At 41.5% G+C, this 19,024-nt stretch overlaps 1 protein-coding gene across 1 annotated transcript; it reads left to right on the forward strand.

Moving 5' to 3' along the window:
* Positions 1-4,766: 4,766 nt before the first annotated feature.
* nptxra (neuronal pentraxin receptor a) lies at positions 4,767-15,278 on the forward strand. Its single transcript, XM_032537604.1, has 5 exons — positions 4,767-5,751; positions 9,073-9,355; positions 9,812-10,053; positions 11,287-11,466; positions 11,955-15,278. Exons 1-5 carry the CDS (start codon positions 5,050-5,052, stop codon positions 12,180-12,182), a joined length of 1,635 nt encoding a protein of 544 aa, XP_032393495.1. The 5' UTR covers positions 4,767-5,049; the 3' UTR covers positions 12,183-15,278.
* Positions 15,279-19,024: the final 3,746 nt, after the last annotated feature.

Genomic DNA, 19,024 nt, shown 5'->3' on the forward strand with positions numbered 1-19,024 from the left:
TTAAAATTATTGTTATTATGATTTTCTTTTTGAACAGCTGGGTGCTGTAGCTTCTCTCAGACATTACCCAAACAGAAGTAAATGTATTTGTTAGAGGCTGTTTTAGGATGTTGATATATGTTTTATGCACTTGAAGGCATTTAATGCAGCAGGGTGATGCATGTGAGATTGACACAAAATAAACTACAGGGCCCATGTTCCTCATGACATGTTTGTCATGTGGTGAGGAATGCACTTTTTAGTTGTTAATAGGATTTAGACAACAATTGAAGACTTTGGCTCATATCAGGCTTTGCATGTGCAGACAATTAGGATTTGTTGATGGAAAACTTAGAATATGACCAGACTTACCCTTTCATATCAGTTCTTCACTTTACGCCCAAAGGTGGGCCACAAAGAAATTTGAAGTGCTCAGTGAGTAGAACTGATTCCGGACAAGTGTTGTCCGTGAAAGGAAGTCTTGTTATTGAGACCCACATGCCTGGATATAAACTGCACATGTAGCCATGAAGCAGGTTCAAATTCAGAGGAAAACAAAAGTGGAAAGAGTCTTCTTTCTGCAATGTTCTATTTTGCATTCAAAAAATAAGTAGAAATTGACTTGACTAAACATGTAAATGTCACAAAGTGTAGTGCTTGTAATTAAAGCATATTTAAAAAAAAATAAAAATCTGTGATCCCAATCCTTTAATTCAGTAGTATCACTACTATTTCTCATTTTTGATTGGTTAATGCAGAGCTCAATGGTCATATGTTCTAAAAATCCTATAATCCTCATACTTTAATCACTTTAGACGTCAAAGTCCTACTTGCATAGACTATACGAGGCAAAATACAAGCATGGTCCCTTTATAGGTGTCCCTACATTTTAGTATAAAATAAATTTAGTCAAACTTTGAACGCATCTTGATCTTTATAAGTTGCTAAGGCCACAGTATGTGGAAACTAAACCATGAGAAATATCGATCATTGAGAGAAAACATGTACTTCTTCCAACAACAACCCCCCCCAAAAAGAGTTACTCTGTGATCCCCAGATGAGTGGAAAGAAAGTTATTGATTTCTTCCCTTACTTTAACCGTCATATTTTGGCATTCGGTTGTGAGTTGCACTCAGCCCGCAGCGCTGACAAATTCTCAAACTGCAGATTTGTTCTTTCTGTGACATGTCAGAGTCAGTGAACTCCCCGTGAACTCCTGGAGGAGGGGTGTAGGTGACAGTGATGTGTTCATGTTGTCAGCAAAATGTAGGATAGTCTGGAGAGAGGGACAAATGGATTTTGTTCTAATACAGAATCCAGACAGGAAGTAAGAAGGGAAACTGGGGAAACCATTGGTTGTTACAGTGCGTTCATTGTGTAAAGTTTTGTAGATTAAAGGCCCTGGCAGAGAGAGAGAGAGAGAGAGAGAGAGAGAGAGAGAGAGAGAGAGAGAGAGAGAGAGACTTGTACACTAGATGGCACCAGGAACTAACTACCCTCATGACTGGAATTTTAAACAGCTCCGTAAAGCTTATTTAATCTTTTTCTTGATCCCCTCTTTTCTTATGTTCTCCTCACAAAGTAACGTAAACTTGGTTCAATATTTCAGCTGTTAGCACAAACACCCACTCTGCATACTATCTAACACTTTCTTACACACACAAAAACCTGACATTTGTAACGCCTTGAGCATTGATTGTGACATATGAAACACTGATCACAGACCATCAGTGAGGGAGGAGGTATTCTGATCCTTTAAGTAAAACAAGCTGTTGTGGTTTGGGGTTTTTGTTTGGGTTTATTTTTCCCTTTCTTTGGCCTCCTTGTGTTTTTGTCTCAGTTTTCTCCGTGGTCTTGTGTTGCTGGTCCTGTCTTGTTTGTGTTCCCCTGTGTCTGTTTGTTCTACTTCCTGTTTTATTTTGATAGTGTAGTTTCCTGTCTTGTCTAGTCTTGTCTAGCTTTTCGTTGTGCTTGTCTGATTGTCCTGCCCCGCCCTAATGTGATTCACCTGAAGGTCTCCCCTGTTCCCCATTACCTCATTACCTCATGTATTTAACCCCTGTGTTCCCTTTTTGTCTTGTTAGAGCCTTCTTGTTCGCCCACCTGTCAGCACCTTGTCCTTTTGCCTGCTCTTGAAAGTCTCCTTGCTGTTTGTTGCCAGTCTGCCTTTTTCCCGGGAGTTTGCCGTTTACCTGCCTGTGTTCCTGCCCGTGTATCCTGTCATCCTGCTCTGCGTTCCCCACCGTCTCCAGTTGTGTTCCTCCCTGTGAGTTTCCCAGCCCTCGTGCTATGGCTTTTTGTTGTCACTTGCTCCCTGTGTTGTTTTGTGTTTTTGGGACTTTGTCGCTCTGTTTTTTGGTTAATAAACCTTTGGAAACTCCACCTGCTACTCCGTGTTTGGGTCCTCCTTCCTCCCCACAACACAAGAAATGCCAATAACATATTCAAGTAAAAATATTGAATTGGAAAGCATACTTAGGTAAAAGTACTAACAGAACAACAAATGCAAAAGCATAATATGCATCAGAATGTATACCCTCTCAGCATTGTCATTTTTGGATTATTACTGAAGCATTAACATTGTAGGCAGCATGTTACGGGTGTTTGTTTACTGTTGCTGGGTGGTTTAAGCACGGTACTTTAGTTACTGTACGTAGTTACTTTCCACCACTGCAGACCATAAGTAGCTCTCTGATGTACAATATACTGTATGTCCTGTTCATTCTGCTGACACAGCGGACATTTAAACAGGTTATTAAATAACAGCTAGAACAATCGAGCACCAGGAACTTCAGAGGATGCTTTGATATGCAATTGACAAAGAAAAACAAGAGAAATATTCACACCCAAAACCTTGAAATATGTAGACTATAAAAAACAGTTTTCACTGCCACAATTCATTTTGTTTCATCCATCCCTGAGAGGCTAGTCACTTGCTTACAAGTCAATAAAGACTTCATGTGTTTAGGGTAACTGAGCAGCTCGGACCAAATCCACAGCATGGATTATGGATACAATCCTGTCAAAACTACACTCAACCAAATGAGAAATTCCCAACAAAGGAAAACCTAAAAGCTGTAATATCACTGCAGCACACGCCATTGAGGTCATGGGTGACTTGGAAGATGAATCGAGCTCAGACTTGCTGGCCAAAGCGCCTCTCACAGAAGCTTTTATAGACATGACAGATCAGCAGTATATTTTGATCATTAACTAGGCAGTGTCCCGAACGCTTCACCCACACTGACCTTTTAATACACTCATATGATAGCTCAGACCCAGTGGACTGTGCAGCAGTGTTGAACATTAAGTTTCCATAAGAAACATTTTATACTTTAATCCCCAAATGCATTCACGTAGCCAGTGTTCACACCTTCAGCATGCTAAAAAGAAAGGGAAGAAAAACCATTTAAGGCTACAAGCATTGCTACAATCATCATTAGGTGTAATACAGTGACTAGCACGGGGCAAATGACTACAAAAAGTAAGCACACTACTGCTGCGAAGCCATTTACAGCCAAAAATTCCCCTAGTGACATTTCAGTGTACACGTTGAATACAAATATGTAGCTCCGATATTATTCTTGTGTGAGAGGAGTGATTGTTTAGTATTTACCATTCCCGTTCTGGTGTCTCCATCTCTACAGCAGTACTTAACGGTCTCCTTTACTATTCTAGTGTTCCAGTGAAGACTAAGAGCCTGAGCTATTTTCTGCTGCAGACATGGTGTCTCACAATGTCTCACGCCGCTTCCCTCGCCCATCTTATATCAGAGCTTTCAGCGCCTGCGACTTTGAGGAGTCTTATCTTAAATCACCCTTAATGCCTGTGTGAGAATGCACATCACACTCTCATTTTATACACATGGTGAAGAATTTTCTAACACTTTTTCTCACACCGTCTTTGTCTGTGTATTTTAATGTTTCCCCGCTGTCCCAGTCTCACTCAAACATGCTCATGAATGTGTGTGTGTGTGTGTGTGTGTGTGTGTGTGTGTGTGTGTGTGTGTGTGTCACACTTAAATGTATTTTTTACTTTCAAGCATGGTTAAATGAAATTTGTTAATTGCACCAGCTCTGCATGTCTGGCTCTGCAACACACACACACACACACACACACCTAGGGCCATCAGTCTGTCGTCTCTGCTGCTGTACAGAGCTGTTCTAGGAGCCCTGTGGCTGACATGTGGCCTGAATTATGGCCATCGACACATTGCATTCCAGCAGGCCTGTAATGTGTTGCTGAGCAAGAAAATATGAAGCCGAAGGGAAGAAAAAACAATTTCATGATGTAATCAGTTTTCTTTCACATAGAGAATGTCCAGTTTACAATGAAAGCCTGAGAGAGAAAAAAAATCCCGAAGAAGACTAAAATATACCCTCTTTTTTGATGCTGTACACAATGTAGCTGCAACATCTTTGTAATAGAAAATATGTGTTAATTTAATTCATACTCTTTACTATACTCTTTATTTGAGTGTTATTGAGAAAAACAAAAACGTTTTCTAGAATTGGATATTCCTATCAGATAGATTACAGTTTAAACACTGATGGAAAACTTATCTCTAGGCAACAGGAGGAATACAAAATGTGCTATCAGACTGCATGCATCTCTCTAGTGTACAAGTGTGTGGCGCTCTCTCTCTCTCTCGCTCTCTCTCTCTCTCTCTCTCTCTCTCTCTCTCTCTCTCTCTCTCTCTCTCTCTCTCTCTCTATCATATATTCTGCTTCAGTATTACCAGGCTGGATTCTGCCTGAATACCGAGGACATGCGCGCTGAACAGGGGGAGGAGGTGTTTCACAGACTCTCTGATTATGATGTTTTGTGTTGACTCAATTATGGTGCGGAACTCTCATTTTCTAATCGCCTGTTTTTGTAGAAAAGAGAAAAAGTGAGGAGTTGCGGGGTTTTTTTTGCCATCTTAGTTCAAAGAAATGAAAACAATTTGACACTCTTGTTCTGCAGCGTTTAGTTTTTTTCAGAGTGTTATTGTTATTAGATCATTTTTTTTAATAATCGATCGCTGACGCCGCCACCCTGAAGTTCATTGTTATTATCTTGGCCGCCGGGATGGTGGCCTTCATCGGAGCGGTTATCTGCATCATCGCAGCCGTTCACACCGGGTCCTCCAGGGCTACCTTGGCAGAACAGACACCAGCCACGGGCAACCACTCGCTGTATCCGGGCGCGGATACTGCGGCGGGATCCGTGGCCCGGGCCGGATCTTTGGGCGCTCTCCATGGTTCTGAAACACCCGATTCAGAAGCACCGACCTTCAACATGGGGCTCAGCGGGCTGGACGGTGTCACCGGACTCACCGGGCATGACCCAACGGTCAGTCGACTCATTTGCACGCCGATCCCAGCCGGGGAATGCAACACGAAAAACTTTCAGCAACAAGCAGAAGACCCGTCGCTGTACGCGGGGGAAGACTGGGGCTACCTCCGCACCACCGCGGAGGAGCTCCGGCAGACCGTCCTGCAACAAAAGGACCAGATACTGACAGACCAGCGGACCATCAGGGACCTGACGGGGAAACTATCCGAGTGTGAGAAGGGGCTGGACGGTGGCAGCAGCCACGCGGACAGACGCGGGAGCGCTGCGGGGTTGTGGGGGGGCAAAGACTCGGCAGAGGAGACGCACCTGGAGCGGATCATGGTGCGGGACAGCCCGGACTCGACGCCTGAGAATGTCCACCTGCTCACCGTTAGGGCTGTGGACGAACTGGAGCAGGCTATCACTCAGCTCAAAGACCGCATAGAGAAACTGGAGGTAGGTAGAGTGTGGAGAAAATCATCACTACACAGAAATCATCTCCAGCATGCTGCAGCGAAAACCTTCTTTGATCCCACATGATGGGGTTTTGAAGGCATACATGATCTCCCTCTCTTAAGACCTAATGGTGTTCCAGGGTCTAATAACTATAACTCCAACTGTACATTGTGCAGTAATAATTGATGATCCGAGACATGTCTTCATTGTTATATTTCCTTTTATGATTTCTGGACATACATGATTGGTTGGAATGAGATCAAGTGAGTCATTGGCAGCCAGTTAAAGAAGCAATCTAAAACTTTCTTCCTTTTATCTGCATATCATCAATTTAAAATTATAGGCATGTTCATTGCTAAATAACATTCACATGTAGGGAGTTCCTTTAATCATAACTTGTGATATGTTAAAGTCTTTAATAATACATGAATTGTTTGCTTGGCTTACGCTAAGTAAACAGGTTGAGAGGCAGGGAAACAGAGAGAAACAAGGGGGAGAGAAGAGATGAGGATAAAGGTAAGTGGAAAGGAGAAAATGGAGCAGCAGCAGGAGAATGATCAGGTGGACCAGGGAGAATGGCAGAGTAACGTAAAACGTGCTCTCATCTGACCAGAATCCGATGATGTATAAACTCATTTTTGGCGAAAGAAACACCATACATAATGTATGAGTTGCCTATATTTGTAGAAAGCACTGAACGCTTCTCTGCAGTATAGTACTCCTAACTCTGTGGTAATGTACTGTATGTAGGACATGTGTGTATGAGTATTTGTCACAAACATTTGGTCTCTTTTCCCTATCGCCACAGTCAGACAAAAAACCTCCAGAATGCAAAAGGGCTGAAAAATCACATTTCCCACTGCCAGAATAAGATCTGAAGGATATGTATTTAAACCTAAACCACAGTACTCTAGCGTGATGTGTGTCTTTAACCATCCAAGGCACGTTTCTGTTCATACAGGACCTGCTTGGCCTACATCAGTAGCACACTGTGGTGTTTACATCAGATATGTGTAGTGGATATACAGTAAAGGAAGAGCAAAATTCTGTTCTTCTACAACCATTAGCATTAAATCACATACTATAATATATATATATATATATATATATATATATATATATATCAACTACCGGTCAAAAGTTTGGGTCACTTACAAATTTCTATTCCACTCCTTATAGACATAATACCAGCTGATCTGAGTGGGTGGCTGATCTTAATGCATATTCTACATTACCCATTATCACCAACCATTCTTCAATCATCCAAGGCACATTATGTTTACTAATCTGTATCATTTAAAAAACTAACTAAAAAACACTGGCAAACCTATTTGCAATCAGTCGCACATATGTAATCTGAAAACTGCTGCCCTTGGTTAAAAAAAATGCAACTGATCTCAGCTGGTATTCTGTCTATAATGGAGTGCAATGGAATTTCTAAGTGACCCCAAACTTTTGAACATTATATAATGGTATTGCCGTATATCTTGTACCTACTAGTACACTTGGTACCATAGTGTGGCTGATAACAATACAACAGGCACACCGATGTAAAGACTTGGCTTGGAACCTAACCCTGGGCTTGATGACAGAACTATCAAATAGATTAAAGAGTAAATCACCTATCACGCCAAGACTCAGGAAAGCAAATGCATCACAGCACGTAGCAAGGTGCATACCTATCACTTTGGCTTACATCAAGTATGTTTGTACTGGAAGATAAGGACATATTACAGCTTCCTGGTAGAAGAAGCTTACAACACTCACAAGTCTGTTGTTGATTTTACCACAAAATGTAACTACATCCCCAGATAAAAGTGTTTCTAGGGATAGAGTGATACGTCTACTGCCCAACAAACATGTTACATTGGATGAACTGAGGATTACATTGGTAGTTCCATTCATTATGTATCTTTTTTTGGGACAAAAATCAATACCCTTTCAGAATCTTTAAATATACAATGCGGTAACAATTTTGTCAACCATGTGTTTTTAGTCCACATTTTCACATATCAGTTATGATTGTAGGAATTAATCCCTTCAATTACAATTACAATTTGACTCCTCTATGGCCTTAGATTAATTGGATTGTCTCTGTATGTGTATATGTTTTCTGTATTTCTACCGCACACTGTAAACAAGATGCTTGGTGGGTTTACTAGACCACCACCCAGGTTTTTAAAAAAATCTTGCAGCGTCTGTTTCCCCCAAATTCCTGCCCTTGCGGTTTGAGTGTTTATTTCAGTGAACCATCACAGTAATTAGAAATTTGCTGTTGACTGAAATTGTCTTGGCAGCCTTTTCTGAATTGCAATTATTTGTTGTGTTGTACTTAATTCGACAGAAATCCCTGCAGATATGAGAGTGGCTGAGCTTGAAGATCTGTTTCTACCCCAAAATGGCATGTGTGGCCCTTGGATACAGTTTTGTTAATTATTTTTACCCAGCTTTAGTCATGCCAGAGATTCCAGAGCACTGCAAAAACATACACTAATAAATCCCAGAATACTACAGAATAAATCATAAGCAATGTTGCAAAAGCAGATTGAAACTCTGCAGAGCTTTGAGATACAATATACAGTAAAGGAAAAAAAACACGTTCAAAGAAATAGTTTGTAGTTTTTTCGGAAACATGCTTATTCGCTTCAGAGGTAGATGAGAAGATTTGACTACTCCAGATATCTGTCAGTTAAGTATGCAGCTACAGCAGGCATCCAGTTAGCTTACAGTAGCTTAGCATATAGGCTGGAAACGGGGGGTAACGGCCAGCCTGGCTCTATCCAAAGGTATCAAAATCCATCTTCCAGCACATCTAGAATCCACTAATTATCACGTAATATCTCATTTGAGTAATCTATACAAAATCCAAAGCAAAAAACAACAATTTATGGGTTTTATGGTAGGTATGTTGGGAAATATGATATTTCATGTGTTTTTTTTGCAGGGTAATTTCTTCTCCTACCCAGAAACCTCGCCCAGCCATGAAAAAAACATTCCTTTATTCCTTAAAGGAATGCTTTGACCTTCCTTTAAGGACAAATACATTAACCACAATATAGTGAAACCTTACTAAATCAGCCCCTAGTTGTATCCCCAGGCGTGATGTAATGTCTCGGCAAAATCTATTATTAACTGGGTGTTTTAACTTTTTTCTTGCATAGGCATGTAACCGACATGATGTTGAGATACTGGTGGTATAGAGGCTGTATTAACAGAACTCCAGATTAAACATCACGGCAAACGCAGAGAGTACTTTACAATGTTTTCCTGTAAAACCCACACTGTGAACCAGTTTTCATCCACTGTCTCCCTCCTCTGTAGTCAGACATTGGCCCATTTCCTCACAACCAAACGGACAGCAACACATCAGGAGCACCAGAGGAAGGCGGGATGTCTGGGGGTCCGGAAAGGTTGACCGATCCCGGACACAAAGCTGGTGATGACAGGCCCTGGAGGATGGAAGACTTTGCGGGAGAGCTGGAGAGGAAGGTGGAGCTGCTGGAGAAAGAGAGAAAAACCCTGAGGCTGGAAACGGAGAAGCACAGGCAAGGAATTGACCATGGCATCAATAAACTACACCATCGAATCTCAGAACTGGAGGAAGGTAGGTATTCACAGAGAGGTAGAAAAGAAAGAAATATTAGAAAAAAGAAATAATCAGAATGTGTGTGTGTGTGTGTGTGTTTTCATGTCTGAATGAAAATATATTAAAGAGGTATGCAAAATAAAGAGTGTGATGACTACTGGCTTTGATGAATCACTTGCATGACAACTCCTGTCACTAATGATGAGAAAGAATCTGGCATACAAATTACCTCAGATGTTTCATTTTTTGTATTACCCTTAATCAAATCAAGCCATGGGGCTTTCATTATGTTTAAAAAAAATGATCAGACAGACTATGAAAGCCATGCCCTGCAAACAAATCAGATGTTTTGATGTGAAAAAAATGAAGATGCAGTATATCAAAAAAGGAGAAACTCCATTTCATCCTCTTGCCAGATAGCTGATTTAATTGCACTCTCAGTCACTTAATTTGTTTCCATGCTTTCTGCCCCAGGTGTCTCCGGGCATTCCTTCCCAGAGGGCTACCGGTTGTCTTTCCCAACTCGGACAAACTACATGTACGCTGTTGTGAAACCCTCCATCCCAGCGCTGCGGGCCTTCACCGCCTGCCTGTGGCTGCGGCCCGCAGAGGGAGGAATCGGGACACCTCTGTCTTACGCTGTTCCAGAGCAACCCAACGAACTGGTGCTGCTGCAAGGCCTGCACACCCCCACTGAGCTGCTCATCAATGACAAGGTACTGTGTCAATCAAGAGACGGAGCATCCACTGCGCATGGGAACTGTCCACTGCTTGGGCGCAATTGATTTTCCTGAGGAGATTTATGTCATGGTTTGTGGTTCATGTCTCAAACAATTTATTGATTAGAGTCTGTATGTATTATTAAGTCAACACAAACCTTTTTAGAGTATGTAGAGAGTCCATCAGTCTGACTACATGCAGAATTATATGTTATATGTATAAATACTGGATGTCCATGTCTTGTTGTCTTGTTGTGATATGTTATATATTATGTGGGGTTATAACATGAAGAACAAGATAAGAATGTATCTCAAAGACAGAGTGCTGCCTGTTTAATTTAAATTATTTTATACTGTTTATTGATTTTACAATTTCACTGAGGTTTGTTAGTAATCGCTATACACAGGCCTGAAATACACACATATGCTCAGGACCTAGTTTTAATGTACAAATGGAGAGATGTCAGAGTTAGTGGGCTGCCAGCTAGACCAGTGCCCTGAGCAGTTGGGGGGGGGGGGGGGGGGGGGGGGGGGGGGGGGGGGTACGGTGCCTTGCTCAAGAGCACCTGGCAATACCCAGGAGGTACTTTTGTCCGTACAGGGACTTGACCCTCCAGTTCCCAACCCAACTCCCTACGGACTGGGCTACTGCCTTCCCCACATTTATATCTTTTCTGTAAGACAGTGACTGGATCCAAGAGTCTGCAGCACTAATCTGGGATGAATACCATAGAGGAGTTTTACTACTGCTTTCTCCAAGGCCAACCCACTTTTTAAAATGTTACCAGTTGCACTGCATGTGAACAGCACTGAAGTATATAATTTTTGTTATGTCTTTTACGGAAGGAATAGTGGACTGTATCAGCATACATATAAGTAGAACACATCAAATTAAAGAGCCAACTTAGCAGACAAGCTAAATAGCCTCATTCATGTGTTTAAATGACAAAGTTTGACAGCCCTGCAGGGTGGTGTAGTGCAGTGCAGGGTCTTCAGGTATAATTAAAAAAAAATCATTATGGAAATGGGTGCATGGAGGAAAAGGTCTGGGTCCTTGGAGGTAGCAGGGTGTGACTGAGGAAATACTGAAGAAACAAGATAGAAATAAGATGTGATACAGCTATTGAGATACAGCTTGATGACATCTTACCTCCAAATTTGTGTCACTCAAACACAGAATTGAACAAGGTCTAGCCGATCTGAACTGTCCTTTTGCTCTCCTGTTCCTAGGTGGCGCAGTTGCCTCTAAACCTCTCCCGAGGCAGCTGGCAGCACATCTGTGTGAGCTGGAGCCAGAAGGGAGGAGCTTGGCAGGCCTACCAGGGGGGAAAGCTGAGGGGCGAGGGTCACGCACTGGCAGCCGGACATCACATCAGACCTGGAGGAGTGCTCATACTGGGGCAAGAGCAGGTAGGTGCACAAATGAGGGTGTTAAAGACTTCAGTGTATAGTGATACCAGACAGGTAATGCTCACTCCAAAATAAATCTAACTTGTTATGCCATTTAGGTTACTGCAGCTGCAGGGTTGTAAATAAAAGTAGTAAGTAAAAGCACAAAACACTTTGAGAGCCTTGGTGAAAGTACGACAGTGGATCCTGACACATTTAATTTGGAGTATACTGCTAACCAAAGTGTTGAACCAGTGTGCTATGTTGTAGAGTTGTGTGGAAAAGGCCTAGGGACCCTCATCCGGAGCCAAAAGAACCCCTCTCATGTGGCTTCTTTGTTCAGTAGTCCTGCATTCATAAAGGTTATCCCATTTCCTTCCTCTTCTCACAGCCTTGCCCAAGGCAGCAAATCAGTTGAAGCTGAGCCTGTGTGTGCATGAAAGTAAAAGGGTTTTTTTCATTCACATGCTATCTGTTCTCCTTTTAACTTCATTCTTCTTTCTCTCCAGGATTCCCTGGGTGGAGGTTTTGACTCATCCCAGGCCCTGGTTGGAGAACTGTCCCAGGTGGGTCTTTGGGACCGAGTCCTGTCTTCCAGCCAGGTCGCCAGCTTGGCCCGCTGTGGCAAAGTAAGCCAGGGCAGTGTGGCCCCCTGGACCGAGAACGGAGTTGAGGTTCACGGAGGAGCAACCAAGGACCCGGGGGAGCCTTGTAGTAAACACAACAGGAATTCTTGATATCCGATTGGGGGAAGGGGAAGTAAAAGAAAGCAGGGCAAAGGGAGGGGTAAAATTCTAGCTCTTTCAAGAAGGTAGGATTCTGCCCATTATTAACACCGCTACAGGGTTTTCTAAACAACTCTATATGACATGGACTGACAAGTACATACAAAAACTGGAAAATGAATGGCAATGTTATGTATCTATATGAGATGAGTCAAGGCTTTACCATTACTTCACCACTCTTCTAGCAACCACGGACGATGCCATCATGGAGGTCCACTGGAAAATTGAGCAATACAAGATGAGATTCCCCATAACTATAGCTGTAGTAGGCTCACATACTTAAAAGTAAATTTGATTCCAGCCACATTAAACTGTAATTCGTCCTCTGTGCTTTGTTTGCAAACCAGCTAGCAGTCAAACTAGTGAAAGCAAGTTAAAATGTGAATAATAGCAAACAATTTAACCTCCTGCTAGTTAACTAGTGGGCAAATGTGTCAGAGCAATACCACTCTCATGTCTGCACAGTAAGTATGAAGCTACCGTCAGCGGGCAGCTAACTTTACTTAGCATAAAACTAAAAACATGGGGGAAACGGCTAGCAAGACTCTGTCCAAAGTTAACAAAATCCTGCAAGTAACAACTTACACTCATAATTAACAAATTTACCCACAGCTTGTTTGTCTAATCCATACAACAAATGTGTTTGTTTTTTACGGATTACACAAATATATAATATAGATATAATAAGATGCTATTATCATAGATAGATTATCCTTCCCGTCCAGATTCAATGCTACCACATCTTTAAATTACTATTAGAATTAATCAATTGGTGCCTTATCCCGGTTTAAATTTAGCTAACGGTAAAGACGGCTAAAAGCAAAGGGGGGCACCTGTAATGCTAACGGATGTGTAACGTTACAAATGGCCACTGTTCTGACTCTGGTGCCTGGGTCTGTTCCCAGAAGGTTCAGTAAACTGTCTTTAGCGTCCTCAGCACCGGATTTAAGTGCTGACCGGACAGCCTGGCTGCTAGCTGGCTGGGGGCTGTAATGATAGTGGATGGTTGCTAGCTGGCTGGGGGCTGACTGTGGCTGTGTCCCCGGGCCGGGGCTGTAATAATAGTGGATGGCTGCTAGCTGGTCCGGGGCTGACTGTGGATGTCCCAGGTGCAGGGCTGCTGTCAACTCTCATCCCTACTGAAGCTTTGCAGAGTCTGGAGAGTGAGCCAGTGTGATACAAACCGAATCCTAGGTTTCTACTATTATATAATTTTATCTTGTTAAAAGAACATCTGTATATCTGATCTGATATACACGTTCTTTCATAAGCTTTAGAGGTGCTGGTAGGCAAAATGTGTTCTCTTTGGACAAAGCTAGGCTAGCTTTTATCCACATGTGACCAGTCTTTATGCTAAGCTAAGTTAGCCATCTGCTGGTAGTACTTGTAGCTATTATGTACATTATGCATGTGTCAATCGTCTTGTCAAATTCTCAGCAACAAAGCTAACAAGTGTATTTGCCAAAATGTTGAACTTGTCTTTTCTGATCAGATTAGTGGAGATGTTGTCATTTAACAGTTAAAACTGGGCAGAAATAACCCCAGCCTATTTCTTCTGTTGAGACAGCTGAGCAGGGAGAAATGCAGTGAGTTGTTCACAGCTGCTGTAGACCTGACCTCCACTACGGCTGCTGGAATTTGTGTAAAGCCAGCTGAAATCCCTCCACGAGTGAAGCCAGGTTGGAGTAGAGTTATTTCTGTGGTTAGGTCTGCGACAGCTTTAGAGTCAGGAGTCAAGGTAAGGTGAGTTGGAAAAGAAAAAAAAAGTGTTGGACAATGTTGGGGGAATGTTAATTAGTAGATGGCAGTAAGGGGTAGATGATGAAAGAAGAAGTAAAAAGAAAAAAAATAGATAGATTGGGCACTTTTAAGGAGTGATGCTACATTGTTTTCACCTCTGCATGATGTATTCATACACCTGTCATGTCTTGCCGCTGCGCTGCACTGTGCAGGTCACACGCTGCCTCCTGCATCCACCGCTGGTATAGATGGCTTTGATTGTCTTTGTATTTGTCTATTAAGGCCTGAGAATCTCGAAAGACTGAACAAATCCAAAATAAGGCTTATTAACATAAGGAAATCACCACCACAAGCAGAATCTTACTCCTTTTTTGGGGGCATTTTACACATTTTATAAAAAGCCTTGTCCTATTTATGTCATTCTGTGCAAATATAGAAGGTTCAAAGTATGTGCTCCGATCAAGGAAACGTGTCTCAGATGACATCTTTTGGCTCCATCTTGTAGGACACTTTATGTTCTTTAAATTCGTGGTCTTGGATGCAACCTTCAAACACACATAACATTTTTTATTTTTAAATATAAACAATGTCATTTTTACATTTTGAGATATTGACTGTTTCTTCTTTGCAATTTTATACATGCAACCACTCAGTCGTGTGGTTTGATAATTGTACAACCTGCAACCTCCAACTCTTCCTTCCTTCCTACATTCCATGCATGAGTCGTACTGTATGTTTGTTACAAGCGTCAGTTCATCCGCTATATGTTTCTGAAGATCCATCTTTGATCACGTTTGTACTCCGAAAACATTTTAATGATTATTTCCCACTGTTTGTGTGAGGCGTGATGTTAGACACAGACTGTTCATTTCACACTTTCTAAAACACTGGCTCCCTAACATAAAAAAACTGATCCTTAGTGGAAAGTGCCTGTCAGGGTGTTTACCCATGTAAAGAAAATCACCTAATTTATTATCCTGAAGGAAAAGAAATTCACACTGCGAGATATTTTTGAACTAATCGCGCATCAGTGTTTCAGAGAACTCCCTTATGGATTTTTTAAGATTGAAGAGGTTTGATGAAAAACTTTGAAACTACAGTGCCGCCAAACGGATGCAAAATTGGGTCAAAATCATCTTGCTGTGTCTAATAGTGTCTTTGATGATGCCCTTTCAGTCTGCAGCGTTATTTAAAATATTATGCCTGTCTGTTCAGCTGATGTCCAAGCTTTTTTTTGGGGGGGGCTTTTTGATGTGGTGTGGCATTATTCTGTTTACATTTACTGGAATTAAAAGCTTTTAAACTCCATTTGCAATGTTTTCTTACATGACAATTCAGTTGTTGTTTTTTTCACTGTATGCATTGGTATCTGTCTATTTTCATGTTGGTGTTTGTATAAATACTGTATGTCCATGTCTTGTAAGGTGTTGTATTGTTCTGCATATTTGCCCTGTCCAAACCTTAAATCTTTATTAAAGTCCTGATTTTTTGATGTAAAGAATGGGATTCTTTTCTTAGTATCTCATGCTTGAACTTCAGAGAAGTGCTTTTTTATTCAAGGCCAGGCGCGTGCACACGCACGCACGCACGCACGCACGCACGCACACACACACACACAGTAAAAAGTATTTTTAGGTATTTAGCAAAAATACCAGCTGTGAGCGCAAACCCTCCGTGCTCTCAACAAAAAGCACATTTTCTTTATTCTCCTGATTAATTTTCCTCCCGAGCAAATTGAAGTACACAGTTTAAGGAGAAAAGCCCAGAGCCTTTTCCCTCAGGTGCAGCATTTGTAGATGCACGTTAAGAGTAAATTGACAATTTGGGTTAATTTTGAGTCATCTGTTGTGTCTCAGAGGTAGTAGATTCTGTTTCTGTAGCACATTTTAGCGGCTTCCTGAGCAGCGAAAGCATTAATGGACAGCAATGGACGGCACACTATATTTAGTACATTGAAAACACACAAAGTGCACAGTAAATAAAGCAGACAATATTCTGTAAATGAACAGTGTCTGTAAATATATATATATGCTTCATGTGCAGTGTTTTATTTCTTCTTTTTAAGTTATTCATTTATGAAAAAATTGAAACTGATTTTAAATGAAGAGTTTGAAAATGTTGTGAGAGTCACATGAGAAACATTTGTACCACTTCCACGTTCGTCAGCCAAAATATAAACCCACAGCGAAGAGTAGGTTAGCTTAGCTTAGCATAAAGAATGGAAACTGGGGGGGAAACAGCTAGACTGACTCAGTTCAAAGGCAGCAAAGTTCGGCCTTCCATCCCCTCTAACTAATCTCTCACTCATCATTCACTAATTAACATCTTGTTTAATCTGTACAAAAAAAAGCAGAATCCTCATGATATCATTCTTCTCATCTGTGTTATGGCAAGAAAGCGATTGCATGTATTTCCCAAAATGTTGAGCTAATCCTTTAAAAATGTACAGTATGACTTACATGCATATCCAAGTGACTGTGTAGATATCTGGTTGGTATCTGCATTCGTTCTCTCCACCTCTCTGTCATCCTCTACTCTCACCCTCCTCTCATCTTCTCACTCCCCCTCTCCTCCTCTCAGTGACACTTCTACTTCAGACCCCGCATCCTCCTCCGCTCTTTACTGAGTCCCTGCACTCCTCTTCAGACACCGTCAACACACGTCTACTGGCAAAAAATCTAATTACAAGGCTCTGACTTTTTACAGTTGCTCTCACGAAACTGTCATTTTTATAGATCTGTTGGGAAAGTGATGGTAAAAATTGAAGGGAGCAAGCATACACATAATTTGTAAAAACAAATAGCAACTATATGAGTAAGGGATTTAAAGACAAATCCATTTATCTCTGCTTGTCTACCTCAAGACACGATCATGCATTTTCTTAGTGCCTGTGTACCGACACACCATGGTGATGATTTGACAAGCCATTAAGTGACGGATAGTGAAAAGGCAACACATTAACCAGCAGCTAACAGATGCTGCTCAACAATATCTGCACTCAGTAATTAGCGTGAGTCCATCTGTTCAACCGCTCCAGTGGATAAGACACGACTGAGCGCCTTTTGTTCACGCAATCTTTTCTCTTACTGATGGACTTAGTGCAGAGTCACCCTCGGCTGGTGGGTGGCACACAACTTACAGTAGATCTCTCCAGAGTCAAAGTCCAGTTAACCTCATTACTGTGTGTGCGTGTGTGAGCAACTGCTTACTCTGACTGATGCGATAGAACAGACTATTATCCCCTTCAACACATGTTACATGTCATGTTATAATTAGGTGAAATATTAAACTTAAAGATAATGGAACTATCAAGTAGGGCTGGCCAACAAATCTTTAGATTACAATACATTACTTGTAATTTAGATGACGCTTTCATCCAAAGCGACTTACAGTTGCTACATATGTCAGAGGCCACACACCTCTGGAGAAACTACGGGTTAAGCGTCTTGCTCAGGGACACATGGGTTGATGTTTCACAGTGGGAATTTAACCTAGATCTCCCACACCAAAGACATGTGTCACATCTACTGTGCCATCAACACCCACGGTACTCTATCGACATGGATACATGAGGCTAGATATTGTCTTGGATTTTGGATATTGTAAAATAACTGCATTACAGTAAAGTGATGTCATTTACTGAACTTACTAGACTGTTCTAGCTGTTTTATTATTTGCCTTTACCCATTTAGTCATTATATCCACATTAGCCTATTGGTGATTATTTAACAAAACACCCATTGTGTTAATATTTTGTGAAACCAACAAGAGTCAACCCTACCATATTTTTTTCAATTTTGGCATCTATTGGTAAAAAATATTGTGATATTTGATCTGTTTCCATTTCGCCCGGCTCTGCTATCAAAATGTCGATTTTCTGATCTAATCTACATGCTGTACATGTTGTGATGGTCCTGTTGAAGTTGAATAGGTTAAAACACGCTGTTCCAATACAAAGAGCATTTAGGTATCATGTCTATACAGCGTCTTGCAGTTTAATAGACATATCTGAACCGTGTTGTGCAATATCCAACAGGCTTAAAGGCTTATTTTTAGTTTTTGCTAAATGTCTCACACCTGCTATGGTGCTGTAGCTTTAACAAAATTGCCTGTCACAGCAGGTTTCTAACTGCTTTTGGCAGCCTGTCGGATGTTAATTTCTTTCTCTCTCTCTCTCTCTCGATGTTTCTCCGAGGCTGCAAACGTAGGAGGAGACATAAATTCAATGTGTGATTCTTACACACAAAAAAATCTTATCTCTTCTCTGTTGATTATTTTCAGTTTTAGCACCTTAAAAAAAGATATCACACCTAGGAATTGGTGTCCTTGTCGTTTTCACAGTGGAACAGCGACAGCCTGCAGCACTGTGTGAAGAAAGTAAAGCTCAGGAGACTCTGACAGGAATGGATGTACTGGCTGCAGCAGCAGGGATTTTATCCTCTGTCCTTCCAGATCCTGTAAAACCTCTATGACCATCAACAGGCTGACCCCCGCCCTCACATATCATCCACAGCCAGAGGATATTTCCTGTTGGATCCCGATCTAATCCATAATGTTCCATCTAGGAATGGACAAATTGTAATCCCATGTAATCCATGAAATGGATGGACCAGCATCTCTCAGGCCGTACAGTACAATCTACACTGATTCATGCTAAAACATGAAACAGTCCATTAGTCCACAGTTTATAAGGTCCCTGCAAGTGCTGTTAAAGTGCGTTCAAGCTTCCTACACAGTGAATTAGAGACCAAATGTGTTGGCTCTTCTCTGGATATGGGGGGACTTTTTTATGGTTTAAGGCTGTATAAATAAAGCTCATTGGGTCTTAAAAGCTCAAGCAGATATGCAGCTGCCTTTCATCTCCTTGTCAAATCTCCAGAAAGTTTCTGTTGATCACAAAATGAAGTGTGGCTCTGCTGGGACACAGCCCTTGTAAATATGGATTGAACTGCCCTATTGGAAATGCAATAATACATTACTTCAAGTAGGGCTTGCAACTGCCTTTACATGTAAGGAATTTACTTTATACGGCTCGGGAAAGGGAAGTTTGGGGT

The sequence above is a fragment of the Etheostoma spectabile genome, chromosome 15, assembly GCF_008692095.1.
Source record: "Etheostoma spectabile isolate EspeVRDwgs_2016 chromosome 15, UIUC_Espe_1.0, whole genome shotgun sequence".
Lineage (NCBI taxonomy): Eukaryota > Metazoa > Chordata > Actinopteri > Perciformes > Percidae > Etheostoma > Etheostoma spectabile.